At 42.2% G+C, this 17,523-nt stretch overlaps 1 protein-coding gene across 7 annotated transcripts in view; it reads right to left on the bottom strand.

Annotated features, from left to right (window-relative positions):
- Nucleotides 1-17,523, bottom strand: part of igsf9bb (immunoglobulin superfamily, member 9Bb) — a 133,849-nt gene that overhangs the window by 49,768 nt on the left and 66,558 nt on the right. For all 7 annotated transcript variants that reach the window (XM_064351054.1, XM_064351056.1, XM_064351053.1 and 4 more), the window contains exons 5-7: nucleotides 9,212-9,329; nucleotides 6,031-6,172; nucleotides 2,499-2,644 (exon numbers count right to left, since the gene is read on the bottom strand). In XM_064351054.1, coding sequence (XP_064207124.1) covers nucleotides 2,499-2,644; nucleotides 6,031-6,172; nucleotides 9,212-9,329 — 406 coding nt within the window. The remainder of the gene's footprint in view (nucleotides 1-2,498; nucleotides 2,645-6,030; nucleotides 6,173-9,211; nucleotides 9,330-17,523) is intronic.

The following is a 17,523-nucleotide window of genomic DNA, read 5'->3' on the forward strand; positions in this document are numbered from 1 at the left end:
ATTTAGCTTTTATCACTGATCCCCTGTGATGGAATTCTGTCCTTAAAGAAGATTTGGTGATTACGGCTGTCGTCGTGTCGACTCATTGTCTTGCAGAGCCAGCAGACATCCGCAGCACATCACACGGTAAGAGGCGCGGGCGGCGGAGCTAGGGCACGCGTGGAGATGCTCGGGAATAAAAGCTGAGTGAAATCCATCTCGCCGTTGCTCAGCGAGGTGGCCCGCGCTATTTTTAGCTGCAACGGCGCTCTGGGAGTGCAGACAGACGCGGAGCTCTTGTGTTCCCCCCCCCCCTCCCCCTCCCCCACCCCCTCCTCCCGCCATTCTGCTGTTCGCCTCTCTGTGGCGCTGTGGTGTCGCGATACCGTCGCGCGTCTCCGGGGGCCCACCGGGTGTCTATGGAGGCCACCTGCCAAGTGTCTGCAGGTGACGTCATTGCAGAAGCGAGGGCTTCCGCTGTGCTGGAGCAATGATGTCACCTCTTCTAACACCCCCCCCCCCCCTCCTGCTCCCCATCCAACACTACAGCAGATAATTATCTCTTTCTGGCATATAGCCACCTCACCTGGATACCCAGCCTCCTACCCCCGACTCAACCCTCCAGGGACTGCAGGAAAGGCCTGCTGTCATTAGATGTCCCCAGAATAATCACAGAAATCACAGAGAGGGGTTTTAATAATGTGGTGTGCCAGGCTCCAGTGTGCTGCAGAGGTATATCCATGCACTTGTCTCTCTCCCTCTCTCTTCCTCCCTCTGTTTCCCTCTCTCTCTGTCATCTAAAATCCTGAAAAAATCCTTGTTTTCCACCCAGTAAGACATCTTGACTGTCAAAGCAATGTGAGGCTTCAGAGAGGTGCATATGTGGCAGAGGAGGCAAGCGTTACGCTGTTTTAAGGACTATGATGTCACTAGCACAAACCATTGTTATTGGTAGATTGTGGAAGGTTTATCGCAGTATTTGCTTAGAGCTGCCCTCCACAGCTTGCCTCTGCTGTGATGTCATAATCCTCCCTGCTGCACTGCTGGCTCCTCAGGGCTAAACCTTACTCAAACAAAACAGAATTTCAGGTTGGGAGCAATAAAGTCCACCTGCCTGTTGCCCTGGATACCTATTTTTGGGTACGGTATGTTTCATACGCGTCAACCGCTTCTGCACGCTCTGCTTAGCCCTTTGTATCTATCGTAAACAGCCTAACCAATCTTCAAAAAATGTTTTACACATTTGGAAGAAAAAAATTCACTAAACTAAAATTGTTATTGAGGGGGGGGAAAAATTAAGTAATTTGACAGATCTCCTTCTGGGCACAAGGCTGATGTGATATACAATGGGCTTGCAGCCAGGAAGAAAACATCTGGATTGCCGGCAGACTGAAGGTCAACGATTGTGGGAACAAAGGAGCGCTTCAATCTGCAGGCTCTCATAAAAGCGAGCCAGTGTTCCAGGGATCAGAGCTGGGGCTAATGTGCCTTGACTTCCAGCAGTCGGAATTTGCTCAGAGACTGAAGAAAGCCCCTCCTCAATTAAAAGCGATGTGGATGCAGAACTCCTTAGTCTGATCCCAGTTTAAAAACCCACAGCAGCCTGTTGTAGGCCTAAAAGAAGCTTGCCACTGTTGCACTGCATTGCATTCCATCCCATGTACAGGGCATCTGTAAATGCGTACATTTTATTCATTTATCAACCCCAATGAACAGCGTGCTATGTGTTAGATACAGTAGTAAAGGCTCCCACCAACATTATAAAACTTAACCTTTTCCTTAGAAGGCCACTACCTTCTTCACTAGTTGTAAAAAGCGAATCACAGCATTTCAGCAAAATATTTGCAAATAATATTAGCAAAATCGATAATTAGGGGGCCAGGGCAGACAGACAGACATCCTCCCATCTGGTGTCCGTCTGTACCGACTCCTGAATGGTGGAACAAATGACCTAGCGTCTCAGAACCTGAGAATAAATGTCCATCTTCAGACACCAAATGAATCCTGGTTCCCCTCTCCTCCCCACTCTAACACTTTTCATCACATTGCATTTTTCTTCTTAGGGCTTGTTATGGATATAATCTTTAGGGTTTTAGCCAGGTCTGGGACCATTGCTCATGTAAATCAGGTGAATGCACTTATGTTCTTCTGTAGTTGCTATGGATAAAAGCTTTTGCTAAATTAGTGCAAAGCCTGTCAGAACTATATATACATCATGGTGAAATATATATACTATGGTACAACTCAGCAAGAATCGGATCTTCATGGCATGTAAACAGTGCATTTCTTCTCATTGATAAGTAGTAATGAATGTCTTTCTGCACATCACTGTATATAGATAATTGTATATAGATTGTACATCATTGTATATAGATATAGATACATATAGTTACAGAACTAGAGACCTATATAATGAATATAAAAATATATACTGACCCTAAAAATGACTGGTTTCTCTAAAGCATACAGCCAAAGGACCAGGAGCACAAACGTATAGCCAATGAAATACTCATACTCACATTGCACCGTCAGGTATGCTGAAGCAGACGGTGGGCGGCCAAGGCTGTTACTGGGGCTACAAGTGTATTTCCCAGCATCCTCTGGTTTCACTTGGGAGATGATGAGTGACCCGTCAACCAAAATTCTCACCCTGCGCTTCAAATCACTAGATGGGTAGAAAATAAAGATAGTGCAAACATTAGCAAATTGAACATGGACAGGGAAGGCAAGTATTCAGTTGTCAAAGGTGGACAATGGAAAATGGTCACAGTGATGCTATGTAGCTATTAATTAGTTGCTTACACTATCGAACCAACACAAGGGCTAAAAAGAAAGTGTTAAAATGGCAGCACAGAGAAGTAACTGTCCCATCTTTCTGAAATGCACCAAAATGGCCTCACAGAACGATTTGATCTACAGCATGTGATGCACAGCATATGCTGACGTGAAACTACAAAGTTTATTTTCATTATGAACTCGGCTGACATACTGTAGTCAATGAACATCTCCCGCATTTCAGCAGGGGTCGGGCCAACTTCTCTGAAATGTCCAGGGGGAAAGTGTAAGCATGAACTGCTTGATGCAGACCAGCATGTAATCAATGGAGGACCTAGGGGATGTAATGTTTCTCTGACTTCAGCAGATGCCCTGACAGTTAAGGTGCATACAGATACAGCTCAAAGCACATCTTCATTACCTCAGCAAGGTAATTCAGATGAAAATCATGGGGAAGACTGATGTGATATCAAAGAACCAGTGTACTGTACTGGGCTGTGGTGTGTAAACTTCCAGATTAGTATAAAAACTGCATTATATCAAAGTACTGTATATGCAAGGACATCGTGGTTCTGGTTTGCTAGGGCATATGTGAGGATGGTGTGGTTCTGGATTAGTACAGTGCATGAGGAAATGGTGTGGTGCTAGATTAGTACAAGAATACATGAATTTGAATAATATGTGTTATTTTTTATTGAGATTATCTACTAGCTGTATTTATAGGATATTGTTTTCTCTTTTTTTTCCCTCAAAAATCGATGATCTGAAGGGAAACTTCCATTTAAAACAGAACCTAGAGTCGCTCAATGAGAACGCTAAACCCCAGGGACAGCGTTAAGTAAGAAATACCAAGCATTTATAGAATGTACTTACTGTGAGCTGAGTACAACCAAATGAACTCTTTCCTTTGGGTTCATTTCTCTCTCTTAATTAACTGTAAGCTTCAATTAGGTAAAAAAAAAAGTTGTGTGACCATTTTAAGGGGTAACCTACTTACATTTTGTGAACACTTGGTGCTATTCAATATTTATTTATGTATGGTTTAGAAAACCAGTGAAACAAACTGGTGTCAAAAAAGTGAAATTATAACTGTACATTACAGATAAGCGAGCTCTCTCAAGTCTCGACAACTGAAAATGCCTTCTCTGACAAAATGGCGCCACAGCAACTTTTGCATCTACAATTGCACCCTCCTCACACTGTTTCCACATGTCAGGGAAGCCTGGAAAATACTGTAGACAGAGAGAAGAACTTCTCTGGAGTCTATAGGTCACGCACGAGGGGCTCTGGAATACCTCAAGGCTACACTTTCTTTATAATCAGCTTTAGCCAAGCGTGTGATCACACAAGCACCATGTCACAAGTTATCCTTGTCATGGACAGAAAACCTGCAGTATTTGCACCACAGTGGACCTTGGCCCTGCCCTGCAGGCACAGGACCCTGTGGTTGGCAACAGGACCCAGCCCAACTGAGAATTCTACAACTACTGTAAAAACAAGTCTGCCAACAGGTCGGAACCTGAACTTCTGCACTGTTCAACCCACAACAGTTTTCCAGACTCATACAGTAAGTGAATATGTCAGCCTTGTGAGGCCCGTGCCATCGGAGAAAAAACAAAGCTACGCAAAGGACATGTCAGAGCAGAGGTCATGTTTGAGAGAGTCATGTGGTGGTGGTGGCAACATGCTGTTGGGAGGTACTGATCTGCACACCATCTGGATGGGACATCCCCTGTCCACTATGATATCAGCCCATCCACAAGATTTGTGTAATTATTGAGGGAAACAGGGCTTAAAAGATTTGTAGCCCTTAAAGGGCATGTCTATCAAACAGAAAGAAAAGACTATAATATTTCTACAGTTCCAGTATAACAAACTCCCCCATGGCTGTAAAAACATTTCCTGGAACCTTGGAAATGCATGGCTACTTCACAGCCAGAGCAAACACAGCAACATTTACGCTTTTTGAATTCAAATAAGCCAACATATGTGGAAGTGCTGTCAGGTGAACCCCAGAATGCATCTCTCCCCCTCTCCTTATCCCCCCCTTCCCTTACCCCCAGTGACCTTGGACTTGTTTAAATGATGCACTCAGTGATACACTGTGACCTACTGCACATGGGAGAGAGAATTTGACAGAATTGATACGAGGATGATACGGAATGTCTTTTCACATCACCAGTGGCCAAGAGTAGTGAAAAAGAGGGCTACAATTCCGCCAGACCGGAATAAAAAATGGAGAAAAAAACAGACAGGATCCAACCAGCCTGTGCTTATTCATTCAAACACTAAATAATGTGAGTCACATCTAATGCTGTAAAGAGATGATACTTGCATCGACAAAGCTCTATGTGACAGAAACGCTGCAATCAATAAATGTTTTTTTGGCAAACATCACACAGTGTGCAGGAGTTCTCCTTATTCACTTAAGTTTTTGTTTCTCCTGTGCACCTGTGACAAGCCTGTTTTCAGGCGCGCATTTAGCTCTTCACGGACACATCTAATGCCTGCCTTCCATGCAGGGTGCATTCAGCCACATTGCACATCTACAATTATTTTTCCATAGACAGCATGCAGGATTCATAATTAACATTAGGGCTCATTTTGGGGTCACCAAGCTCACAACACTTTCATTCTGAGCTGTGCCGCTGTGCTGCTTTGTGTCTAAATGCATTGTGGGAATGAGGATGCTTGAAATATAACTTGTGGTCATTACGCCAAATTAAAGGTCACAAATGGCTGACACACTAAGCATTTTCCTTCACCAAGATCTTTGACTGTAATTTGTTGAACTGAATACATATGCTTACAGTGTGCCGTTGCCATGACAACATTCGGAGAAAGCATGTCCCAGGGTGACATGATCACATGATTGGGATGCCATTAAGCATGACTGTCTGTTTTTCTACTCTAATGTAAGATCAGTTGTGATGTCATAAGGCGTCAACAAACAGAGAAACTAGGAATAAAGAAATGTAGAATGACAAATACAACCAACAGAAACATTGCAGTGCTGAGATGAGCAGACCTCTCAGGACATATCCTGCACAATAAAAATGAATTAGCGACGCATTCACCTATATATACATAACTGTCAACCAACTTCACACAAATTTAATTTAAGAGGTCATTCGCTCACCATGAAACAGCAGCAGAGCATGCTATAAGCAACATTCAGTACTGCACAGACTACACCCTAAGCATGTGTCACAAACCTATAATCACAGAGCTCAGACAGTGAGAATGGTACAGTAATGAACCCGATCATAACTTTACTTCTTGAAGTAGACATTATCTTCCTCCCAGAACCAGGTATATGTCAGGTTGCCAGGATACGCCTCAGCTTGGCAGGTGAAGAATGCATCCTGGGATATGTTTACTGTTATGTTCTCCGGTGGCGACACAATAAATGGTGGTCCTGGAAGAAAATAAAAAGTAAAGAGTCAAAAGTCATTTAAAGTCATGGAAACAGGTCACAAAGGCTTCAAAGAGTCCACGATAGACAGGCCGTGAATCATTTGGGGGGTGGGATGGGTAGAGACAGTTCTAACAGATTATCATCTTTTGAAAAAAAAGTGCTACATTATGAACATAATTGATTGATCACCCAAGTTTTTCTCAGCACAAATAACAAAACGAAATTCTCACAGGAAAGGTTTTTCTGACCGATGTTTGCACAAGCTGTACTGATGGAACTGGGTCTCCCAGTCGGCACTGTGGGTCAAAATCCGATCCGGATCACGGGGCACATCGCTGCACAGATAGCTTGGGTCTGAAATGATTGTGTCTGCAACGTGAGAGGCCACTTGGTCCCGCTGCCATTTGTTGTGGCAGGCGTTCATTATGAATTAATAATGAGCACACAAATTTTAAATGTTTGTGATCACAACAGTGCTCAATACTGGTGGTGCCTCCCTAAGGATGACTGGGCTAATCACCAAATTGTGATTATAATATTTCTACCAACAAATCATGGTGAACATAATATACACTAATATTCCATAACTTCTACATAAAAGTATCAGCTGAGCTGGGTCTGAAAAGAGCCTTGTGAAGTTTGGACAGATGCACCACGTACATCTTTTCTGTTTATGTTACAACATGTTGTACAAGGAGCAGATTTGCGCATATAGAGAACATGCCATGAGCATGCCCGGCAACGGCCTTTTTCTTGAGGGTGCAGTGCAGGGAAACAAAAGAAGCATGTTTCCTTTGTACTGCGTGTACTGTAGTGTATTACATAACGTTTGCTTATATGAAATAAACCCTTCCCCCGTTTCAGGCTTCACCCAAGCCAATGCAAGACTCCAACTTCATGTTTCTCCAGCTGTGTAATGGCTTTTCTCTGTTCCCACTGTCCCCTGTGGCACCAAGTTTTGTTGAGATCACTACAAAAGAAGAGCTTTACTCAAAGCAGAGCTTTCTGCGGAAGAAAACCAACACCGGAAGGAGAGTCCGTATTTTCAGACAAAGCTCCAAGAAGCATGATGGATCAGATCACATAAAAGGCAGCAAAGTGTATGGGCAGTTCTGTGAGGTACATGTTCAGTGATACCGACAAGAAGAGCCAGTTTGTCATTGGTATTATTATCGGAAATACAGAAATACTGATTGTTTTCTGGCCAGTGTTAATGTGTTTTTGTGGTCTGTGTGTTTGGAACTTCCTAAATGTTTTGCCAGAGAACAGACCGCAGGCGACCTTTAAAGTAAGGTGACTCAGTCAGCAGCCATAAACAACCCGGCACTGGCAGCCAAGTTAGATTAGAGGAAATTGTGAGACCGTAACAAGCGTAAGAGGCGATCTCGCTTCCGCCAGCGAGCCGCCCGGGGGAAGGGAGCGGGGAATGAGTCAGCATTCCCCTCGCCGCCGTCTGAGCAGACGTCTGGGTGCTCGTAAAGCAGCGGGGGCTTCTGGGAGCGCGGCGGCCCAGATGGACGCGGCGCTCCCGTTCGCCGGTGATGAAGTGCGGACGAGCGGCGCCGGTTAATCTCCTGGCCCCGCGCCGTCCCCCCCGGGCGACTCGCCGGTTATACGGGCGCCTGCGCCAGAGGGGGGGGGGGGGGGGGGGGCGGGGACCGTGTTCCAGATGCTCGCCGTTACTTAAGCCAGACGGCGCGGCTCGGTCACGGCGCAGGGGGGATCACCGTCACGGATTTTAATCAAGGAGCCGATTCCTCCCCGCCTGACTTTACACTAATGGTGCATGAAATGCTCTCTCAATATGCATTCTGGGAGAGGAGGAGGGGAAAACGAAGAGAAAAAAAAAGCTCAGATACAGAGAGAGGAGAAAAGTAAAAGGGAGAGAAAGAGGGAATATGAGAGACAGGCCTTGAAAGCAAGGTGTGTGGATTTCCAAGCCAATCAATGACTTAAATGAACCACTGGTGCTGAGAACACCCCAAAAGCCAGCAGACACTGCGGGCCTCCAGAACTGGAGTTCTGTGCTCAAATACATGCCCTGGTCCCATTCTCTTAAATTTCTAATTCCCTAAGTCAAACAGAGGGGGGTGGGGTCAGGGTGTGGCATATTGTCAAAAATAGTGAGTCTTGCACAAAAAAATGTCACATTGCAATTTTTAAAAAATGATTAAGAACTGTAATTACAAATGTATTTTTAAAAAAACCAATGTGTACATATTACATCTTTATGATTGTCTGAGATGTGGAATTTGATTAAACAGATATTTTAATAGTCTACGGCTCCCAAGACTACATTCAAGTAATTGAACCAGACTTATTTTTCTTCTCAAGGCATTGCATGAGAATAGTTTTCTGCATAAATAATCACACTGCAAACAGATCTACACAAACTTACACTTTCAGGCATGACATACTACTATCAATTATTAATGAATTACCTGTTATTTCTGGTAGTGTTCATGAATATTTAATGAGAAAATGAGGTTTGAACAGCATGATCATTGTATTAATGAAAACTTCAAAACAGGTGAAAGAGAGTGATTGTGCGTGTGTGTGTGTACGTGTGCCGGTGTAGCCAGCTGCCAGATCTGGCCTCTCAGAAGCTTCACAGGAAAGTGTGGATCATATTAGTAAATCAGCTGTGAGCAGTGTATGGACAGGACTAGGCTGGGAGAAAAATCCAATGGTGGAGATGTGCTCGAGATGATCCTTTTCTGGATTTTTCATTTGCCTGGAGTTTAGAGTGATCCCCAGGAGAAAGGATACAGCACAGTGCAGTACATTAGGGGGGCGTACCTGCGTGTTCTACTCTGACTGATGTCTGGTACAAGAGACTGAACATGAATGTTAAAACTCAAAACAGCCTGGGAATTGATTTGGTCTAGAATTTGCTCCATTAATTCCGTGCTCTCCAGTTGTCCTTGTTCCCCTGTGGAAATCACTTGTCCGTTTCCGATGTGTTGTGAGCGCAGTCAATACGGCCCATTGCAGGATCAAGTACACACACGCGTGGACGCACACAGCTGGCGCGCTTACCTTGGACAAGCAGGCGTGTGGTGTGGACAGCCTCTCCCTGCACGCTGTAGGCCCGGCAGGTGTAAGCCCCTCTGTCCTCCCGGCTGATCGACATCACCGTCAGACTTCCATCGCTCACCTGTGCGTACAGAGGCATGGTTAGCAACAGACATGAGATTACTGCACATTCGCACCTGCTGTTCAGTAATAATTCCATCGCCCATCACACAGTGAAACAGAATTTCAACAAGGCCGACTGCAATGATACCTCAGCACATTGTATTGCTGTTACGTTACATCTTGCAAAAGCGACTATGGGGCTGTAGTTTTGTGACAATGTAACCGTAAACGCACCTGGGCGCAAATGGAATGGCTAGTTTCATCTCGCACAAATGGAATATTTTTTGCCTGTGCCAGGTTTGGTAGCCTCGTGGTCAGCAGTAAACCCGTTGGAATCAAGATGGGTTTGGCGCCACGATAGGGGGCATGTCATTGGAAACATCTGTCGCTGTGTTAAGTTTGGTGGTCAGTAAAGCGTTTGCATTTTAAACCAACTCAGACCGGGTTTACTGTGATGTTGCTATGAATGCGCCTCACAAAACCAGGGTCAGAAATGAACTCCCGCCAAGCGCTGAATGTGGGTAAAAAGTTCGGTCTTTGTTGGATGAATAAATTGAGGTCTCCTGCCAAGCTGGCTGGTATCTTTTTCTGAAACCGTTTGACTTTAACCGCTATGTTTATGGGGCTGAGATGATGTGGGAATGATGATATGACCCTCACTGTCCACTGCACCCACTCACAGATATAACAGGCCTGTCGTTGGCTGTTTGACATTGCAGTTTCTCTCTTGAATTTTTCATCAGTTACACTCCATCAATCCTCACTCGTGTGACACGTAGTTCATTTTTAGCATCTAGCCTTACACATGTGGTAACACATTGAAGGAGTTAAGCCTCCAAAAAAAGAAAATTAAGACGGAAAAAACAGGAAGAAGTTTTTGCAAAACTGACGTTATAATGACATATCAGAGTATGATCCTCACTCTGCTGTTGAGTTGTGGCACACTGACAGAAGCCTAATTTTCTGAAATTACAGGGCAGAGAGGTGTGTAAGGGCACAGAAGAAGGAGATTTCTATGCAAAGACACACACTCATTCACTTAGCATTAGCATGACTGTGAGATTGTATAGTACCCGCAGATTGTTGTAGACTGTACACAAGTTTTGGTACTGGTGGAGTGAAACAGGTAACAACTGGAGTCCTGTCGGGCCAGTATCTATGGCTCTTAATAGCATGTGCTCTGTTCACTGCAATATTAAACATGTACTTAAACATGCCACTGCATGTGAATGCTCAGGTTTGCTGTTCTGTGCCGTGTTGAGGTACTCTCATGGTTGTGTGCACCCCTCTCTGCACATCTTTTAGGTATGTTGCCATAGCATAGTGCCCTGGAGCTTTCCATATTACACTCTGACCTCTAACTTCGTAATATTTTTGTAAATATTTTTGGCTGGATAAAACTAAATTCTGGCTGCTAAATTTTGTGTGTTTCAACACACAACAGAGATGTGAGAAATATTTTGTTTATTTCAATTTGACGATGATATGCAAACTGTGTTCAGATATGCAGCCCAATGTTGGCTAGACATTGCAACTGTATGGAGTTAATCAATGTAAGCTACTTGAATGAAAGACACAAAGAACGTGGGAGACAAGCACCTTCGGCTAGCATTTGGTTGTTAAAATAGGGCCCACCAAGTCCATGGATATTATGACTATTTCTATGTGTCAACATCAATTACATACTACATTTTTGCCATAATTTAGCTTTTTCTACTCTCTTGATATCATTCCTTTGATGTTTTCCAGAGGGGAAAATATGTGTAAAAACATTAGCTTCACCGATTCGATAGGCAAGATGTTCAAGGGCTGATCATGTCTCAGTGTTAAATTAAAAATGTGTGTGAGTTAGTGAATGCGTATGAAGGCAGTATGTTTTGAATGCAACAGAATAAACCTCCACTACATCAAACATCACAGTCTCTGAGTGTCTTTAAACATGGTCCAAGTCTGTTTGCAACATCTTACAGATATATTGTCAAAATGTCTGCCGTGCAGGAAGAGTTTTTTTTCTCTCTTTGCCTTGAGCAGTATCCTGGCAGGAGCCAATTACATGTTACACGTAGGATCCCCGGGGTTAAGGAACGGTGCATCTGCATTTCAGAATGTTGTGTACATATGCCAGCCAATCAGAAGCATCAGCACTTTAACATGTGCCACACCGCCAGCCGCCAACAGAATCAAAGGTAGCAATTCCCAGCAATATGCAACTGAAGCATGACTGCAGATTTTAAATAAACATAACGGTAACAATGCCAATACTTAACAGTGAGGGCGCACATAAAATCTTGGCAAGTGTATACTCATAACAATGATGTCATTGCCATTGTGCTTAATGAGTATGTGCAATAAGCAGATCTGTAAAACTTGCCAAAAGTAATTACAGGAATAATTAGAGGATCTAACATTACATAAATACTAATCTGTAATTTAAACAGCCATTATGTCTTGCTCTATGCAGAAAATGTTCAAGAGCAAACGAGGCTATACGGTGTATCATCCAACAGAAGCAAGATGCAAGCCACAATGAAATGTGAATTAATTATGAAATCATATGAAAAATCAAATTTCCATGAAATCGAGAGATCAAAAAAGAACTCCCCATTTAAGTAGAGCAACTACAATGTTGAGACAAATGAGGAGGCATGCTAATTAAATGTTAATTAAGATGTACACCTGAACACATGTAAAGGTTCTGATGTTATTGAAGATCTGTGGTAGCATACCCACCCACACAAAGTTATTTTTCTCCACATTCAGACTTTAATTTGTCGCATAAAAATGGATCAATGCACATGTTGTTTAGAAATTAAATGAATGTAAAGGATGTCCACAAATTAGTATACTTAAGTGTTTTAAAAATATGATTTTTATACAGTATATTTTGCAACAACAAGGCAAAACCACAATATAATTAAACATGGCAACAGAGATCTACAGTGGATAGCCTGAATAAGTGTTTGAAAAAAATGTAATAGTAGTACATCTTTTGGGGATGGAAACAAAGTTCTTAAAGTACACTTACAGAAAGTATATTTTCATTTCATTAATGTACATGCATTTTAGTATCCTTCTTGAAAATATACATTAAATATGTATTATTATAAACAGGTTCGGCAATGAATGGACAAGTTCTATACTAAATATAGCATCTCATCTGTGTTATGATATCATTCTACTTCATGTGCTATTTTGATATAATATATAATTGTATAGATTGTGATGTTACTGCACACAATTTGTACAGTTCATACAAAATTAGTGAATATTTATTAAAAATGTACATTAAAAAAAGTATACTTACAGTATAATATTTTTTGCTTGGGTAGTTATTTTGTTACAATTTCAGTATTACTGATTGCAAATGTGCACATCATCAATTTTTTTTCAATGTGCATGCATAGAAATCCCCTTTCTCAAAGAAATGACATCCAAACCCAGTTTAACTTAACTCAGCTAAATTAGCCACATTTCCAGCTACTGCATGCCAATGCAGTTGGCATGGTTGGCTGGGAACCCAGCCTCCTTTCCTCCAATTTGGATCGCCTAATTGTGTTTTCAGGCCCACCTCATCATTGCAACATCTCTCACCAATTTAGGAGAGCGCACACAAGCTGGTGCTCTGGTGTTCTGGTCTGCCTGGGTGCAAATTCTCTGGCTGTCCCATTTTAAAGCCCATCTAATTGCAGAGGCTGGCCAAGTCAAGCGTGATATCTACTGCTTCGACCCTTCACCAAGACTTCACCCACAGTAGCCCGTCACCGGTAATGATGACATCCGTCAAGACTCTGGACAAGAACTCCTTTATTTAAATCCACAGAGATCCACTCTGCTTCTTTAACCAGCTTATCTCTGTATTTTGCATGAGATGTCAAACCAAGGTCCTGACTCACTGTGGTCATTAAAGGTTCCATAATTCTAAACAGCAATAATAATCATAATAACAATAATAAAATTAAATGCCAGTTATAAAACCATCAAGTCTAACTCTAAAAGATACCTCAGGTAGTTATTTCTTTGAAAAAATAAAATAAAATGGGGGAACAAAGGGATGCAGATGATTGCTCAGTATACATTAGCTGGCATTCAGGGCTATGTTGATGCCTTAAGCTGACAAGAACTGACATTCTTTTCAATTATTGATTCTTTAAAGATATTAAGCCAGGTATAGAGGATGGAGTGGAAGACTCTCAAAATATAGAAAAAAATGCCTATGGTACATTGAGTACGTTACACATACAATAGGACTACTAGAGTAGACCGATGTCTGCGTCGGAGTTGCGTTCAAACCGCCCTGGGCATATGAATGAGCAAGACCTAACCTTCTCTCGATGAAGCATAATGTAGCCTTGAAGATATAAATCGTCATTTACCATTTACACACAACTGCTCAGAAAATGAAAAGCGTAACAGCACTAGACAAGCGGGCGTACATCCTCTCATAGAAACGCTTATTTCTACTTTTTCCATTTTTTGCAGGTGGCATTAAGATTTCACTGAGCCCCGTGAAAAATGCATAAGGTCGCTTTTCTACCGGGAGATCTGCGGGTAGGTTACGACATGGAGGCCAGCCATTTACCAGACGCGGAAATGTGGAGAGACGTATCACACGATCCCGCCAGTCGCCTACGATGGGTATTGAAGAGAGCGGAGGCTTTGGCCGGTAAATAATTCAGGTTCTCCATCAGCTTTGCTCCGTTACATCAGTAGCAGCTGAGCTGCCTTGTAAGGATCACAGAGCGCGTTTGACTGTAAGATGAAGTGAGGCTGCGCCCCTCCGCCTCCTACGCAACTTCTCCTCTTTAGCGCGGCTCGGCGCACCTGCAGCTGCGCGCGGAGAGTACCGCTCAAATGCTGCTGGCCCAATGGAGTGCGTCCACATCTCCTCCCAGCATTACTGCGCAGACCTGCGATTATGATACGCTAAAACTGGGCTGCTATGCTACAGGTGAAATGTGTGCACACACAGCTGGACTGATACCTCTGGAACCACGCCACTAAAAATGACCCAAAACCTTGCCAGTTCCTTAGTGGAGGGAGGCATTATCAAACGATAGCCCAATTGGCATGAGGGAAACATTGGCTCATTAAATAGAATTAAATGGTTAGGGTAAAAGTATGAGGACGGTAGCCTTACAATGGATGAGAAAGTCTTTTCAGTCAAAAAAAAATATTTATGCCCAATCAGTAAAACCACTAAAGATTAAAAAGTCAAGATGCTTTTTGCCTGACAAGCGCAAGTGGCACAGACCATAATCTAAACTTCTACAGGCAGATTGCCATGGTGACTGATGGGTGCCTGCAGACTCTAGAGCGGTTACACCACATGTCTATTCCCTGCTCTTCACTTAAAACTGGCATTTCCTCCTGTGTTCCAAATGGATAGAGGATAGACGGATGGACAGAAGGAGACAGAGACTCGGAAGACTGCTACGGAGAAGAGGAAGAGGATATGTAGTAGATACGTCAGATAATGCAATGGCTAGTGACAAGAGGAGGAGAAGAAGAGGCTTGACCCGCTGCTTGTGAACCTTTGTGCACACACTGCAATGCAACCCCGTCACAAATGTGAGCTGATGGCACAAGAGATGACATGGAAATGCTGATTCCATCACATACACTGTTTGTACCGCAACTAAAGAACACTCAGAAACGCTCTGCACAGCATATATTCTGAACTGAAGAAATTCTGAAATTTATGGACTTCCGTAATTACATTTTGTGGCCTGGTCTGATATGCAATCTTTTTTCTTGTACTTCTAAGCAGTACACTGTAATGGAACTATTGACAGGAGACAGAGAGGTGGAGTTTGATCAACAGCTATGGCTAGTCATGAATGGTTATGTCAATAAATGGCTATGGCTACTGTAAGTAATTAATAATGAGTTACCACACTAAAACTTTCCGTTAAGGTTAAGTGTATTACATCAACAGTTTTCAGAAGTGAATTGTTTAAATTAATTTGCTACAGTACATATTTTACATATTAAAAAATAAATCCATATTGCACATTATTCTATAATTGTAATTCAAGTCTAACACCCACAACCTATATCATGGCTATCTAAGCACACAGTATAAAACTACAGTACCCTGTACAGCTGTACAACTGCTCACATACACACACGTATTCCCATGCAGACAAGCACACAAACTCCTAAATGAGTGCATAAAATAACAATATGAATAGAAATGTACCGAAACCTAATATACCTAAACTTTAAGTGTGGGCATTGTGCAGACCTAGAGGAGAGAACCAGCACTGTTATACTTACATCTCATGGCATGGTGATTAACTGATTATATAGACAGGCTGTAACATGTAGTGCTACTCCTAATACAGAATACACACCTGAAGATGAACTGTCAGGTACAGTAGAAAAAAATAATAATAATAAAATCTTTTAGCACTCCTCAAGACAAGAGATTATTGTGATTATGATGACGATGGTGCCAAATAGAAGTCGTAACAAATTACTCATAGCCTACTTGCGCTTAAATTAAATACATTTGTACATAAATTTAAAAATTGAGACCAATAAATTCTCCATTCTAAACTGCTCCATGAAACCCTGGCAGGGGAAAAAACTCATATTGGAAAAAAGATGATTGGTTTAATGAATAGTCGTGCTCCTTCTGGTGCAGAGGGAAGATGGATGTGTAATTGGCCTGTCATTCTCAGCCATGACCTCCGTTGTTTGAAATAGAGCTCAGCACCCAGCTGAAGCAACACACTCGAATCAGCCACTTCACTTTAGAATCATAAACTGTGCCATTAAGGACTGCCAGATCTTATTTCTGTCTTTGGCAGTTCACATGCAATGCCATCAGTCAGATCAGTGCTGTTTGTTACAAGGGTCTTAATTTTAAAACTATTTTTAAAAATAAAAATGCATTTCAGCCGTAAGAACCCATGGGTGCTTATCCGTATCTAAGCCCAGTAAGACACTGTGATACAAATACACCCTGTAAAAAATGTATGGATTTTACAGTACAAGTCTGTAAGACAGCAAAGAAATGAAATTCTAAATGGCTGAAATGTAAATAACTGTATTATTTATGGTGAAACACCGTAATAAATTGAACATTTGTTGGGTATACAGGCTCCCACCATATGCTTAACACATTGTTATTGTGTTAATATAAAATTAAATTTTTTTTTTACTGTGCTCTCAGACATTTCAAACTGGGAAAACAAAACTAACTGCACTCAAAGTCCACAATAGCAGTTAAGTTTGAAACATTCCATATGGATAAAAATACTTCCAATGAAAGACTGTGACCTGCTGCTGCACCCCATGCACAATGTCTCCTAATTGGACAAGATGGCAGGGCTCTCCAGACACAGCTGCAATTTGAGCGCATGCTTTCTCAGTCTAATTAAAATAATAAATTATTTAGCACAGCATAAAAATTAACAGTGTTATGCTAAAAAAAAAAAAAACTTTTATTGAGGCAGAATTAAAAAATAATCAGTCAAACCCGCAGACAGTTTAATATGTTTCAGCAATTATTATCAAGCACAGCCACACAAGAGTGTGCACTGTCCAGAAAGCCATTTCAAAAAACACTCCAGGCATACAAACGCCAGTGTCACAAAGCCTTTCACAGAGAGTATGACGGGATGTGCAGTCAGAACCCTGAAGTGTGCTTGACAATGTCTGGACTCCACTTCCCATCAGCCCTTTTGTGAAACACTCTGTGGTGCCCCAGATTTAGGAAAATGCTGAATCTGCTTTGACTGCCCCCAACTGTGCTCATAACTGTGACATATGTCTCATGTCTCCTGGCAGAAAATTGATCTACCGAGCTGCCGGGTCGTTGTGTTTAACGTGATGTTTCAATTAAGTCACTGAGATATGAGGCCTTTCAGCTTCTTTTAAGGTATTCTCCCATGTGGTGCTGTAAATGTGACTGGCAGGGCTACTCCATAGTAGTTTTAAACAGGGGAGTTACACTTACGACTTAAGGCCAGAAAAACCAGAAAAATAAAATCTATTTCAATCTTCACATCAAAAAAATGATGTGCTTTTTATTTCAGATAGTTACATACCTCGATTTGTAGCCATGTTGAGTGGACTGAGATATTCTGGACCAACTGATTTCAAGAACAAAATTGGCTCACAGCTAGTACTTAGACTGAGTGTAATAGTAGCATGAATTTTAAGTGAAGCAAAAATAGAGTTAATCAGCCACTCAGAAACAATACGAT

This window comes from Anguilla rostrata, chromosome 9 (assembly GCF_018555375.3).
Source record: "Anguilla rostrata isolate EN2019 chromosome 9, ASM1855537v3, whole genome shotgun sequence".
Classification (NCBI taxonomy): domain Eukaryota; kingdom Metazoa; phylum Chordata; class Actinopteri; order Anguilliformes; family Anguillidae; genus Anguilla; species Anguilla rostrata.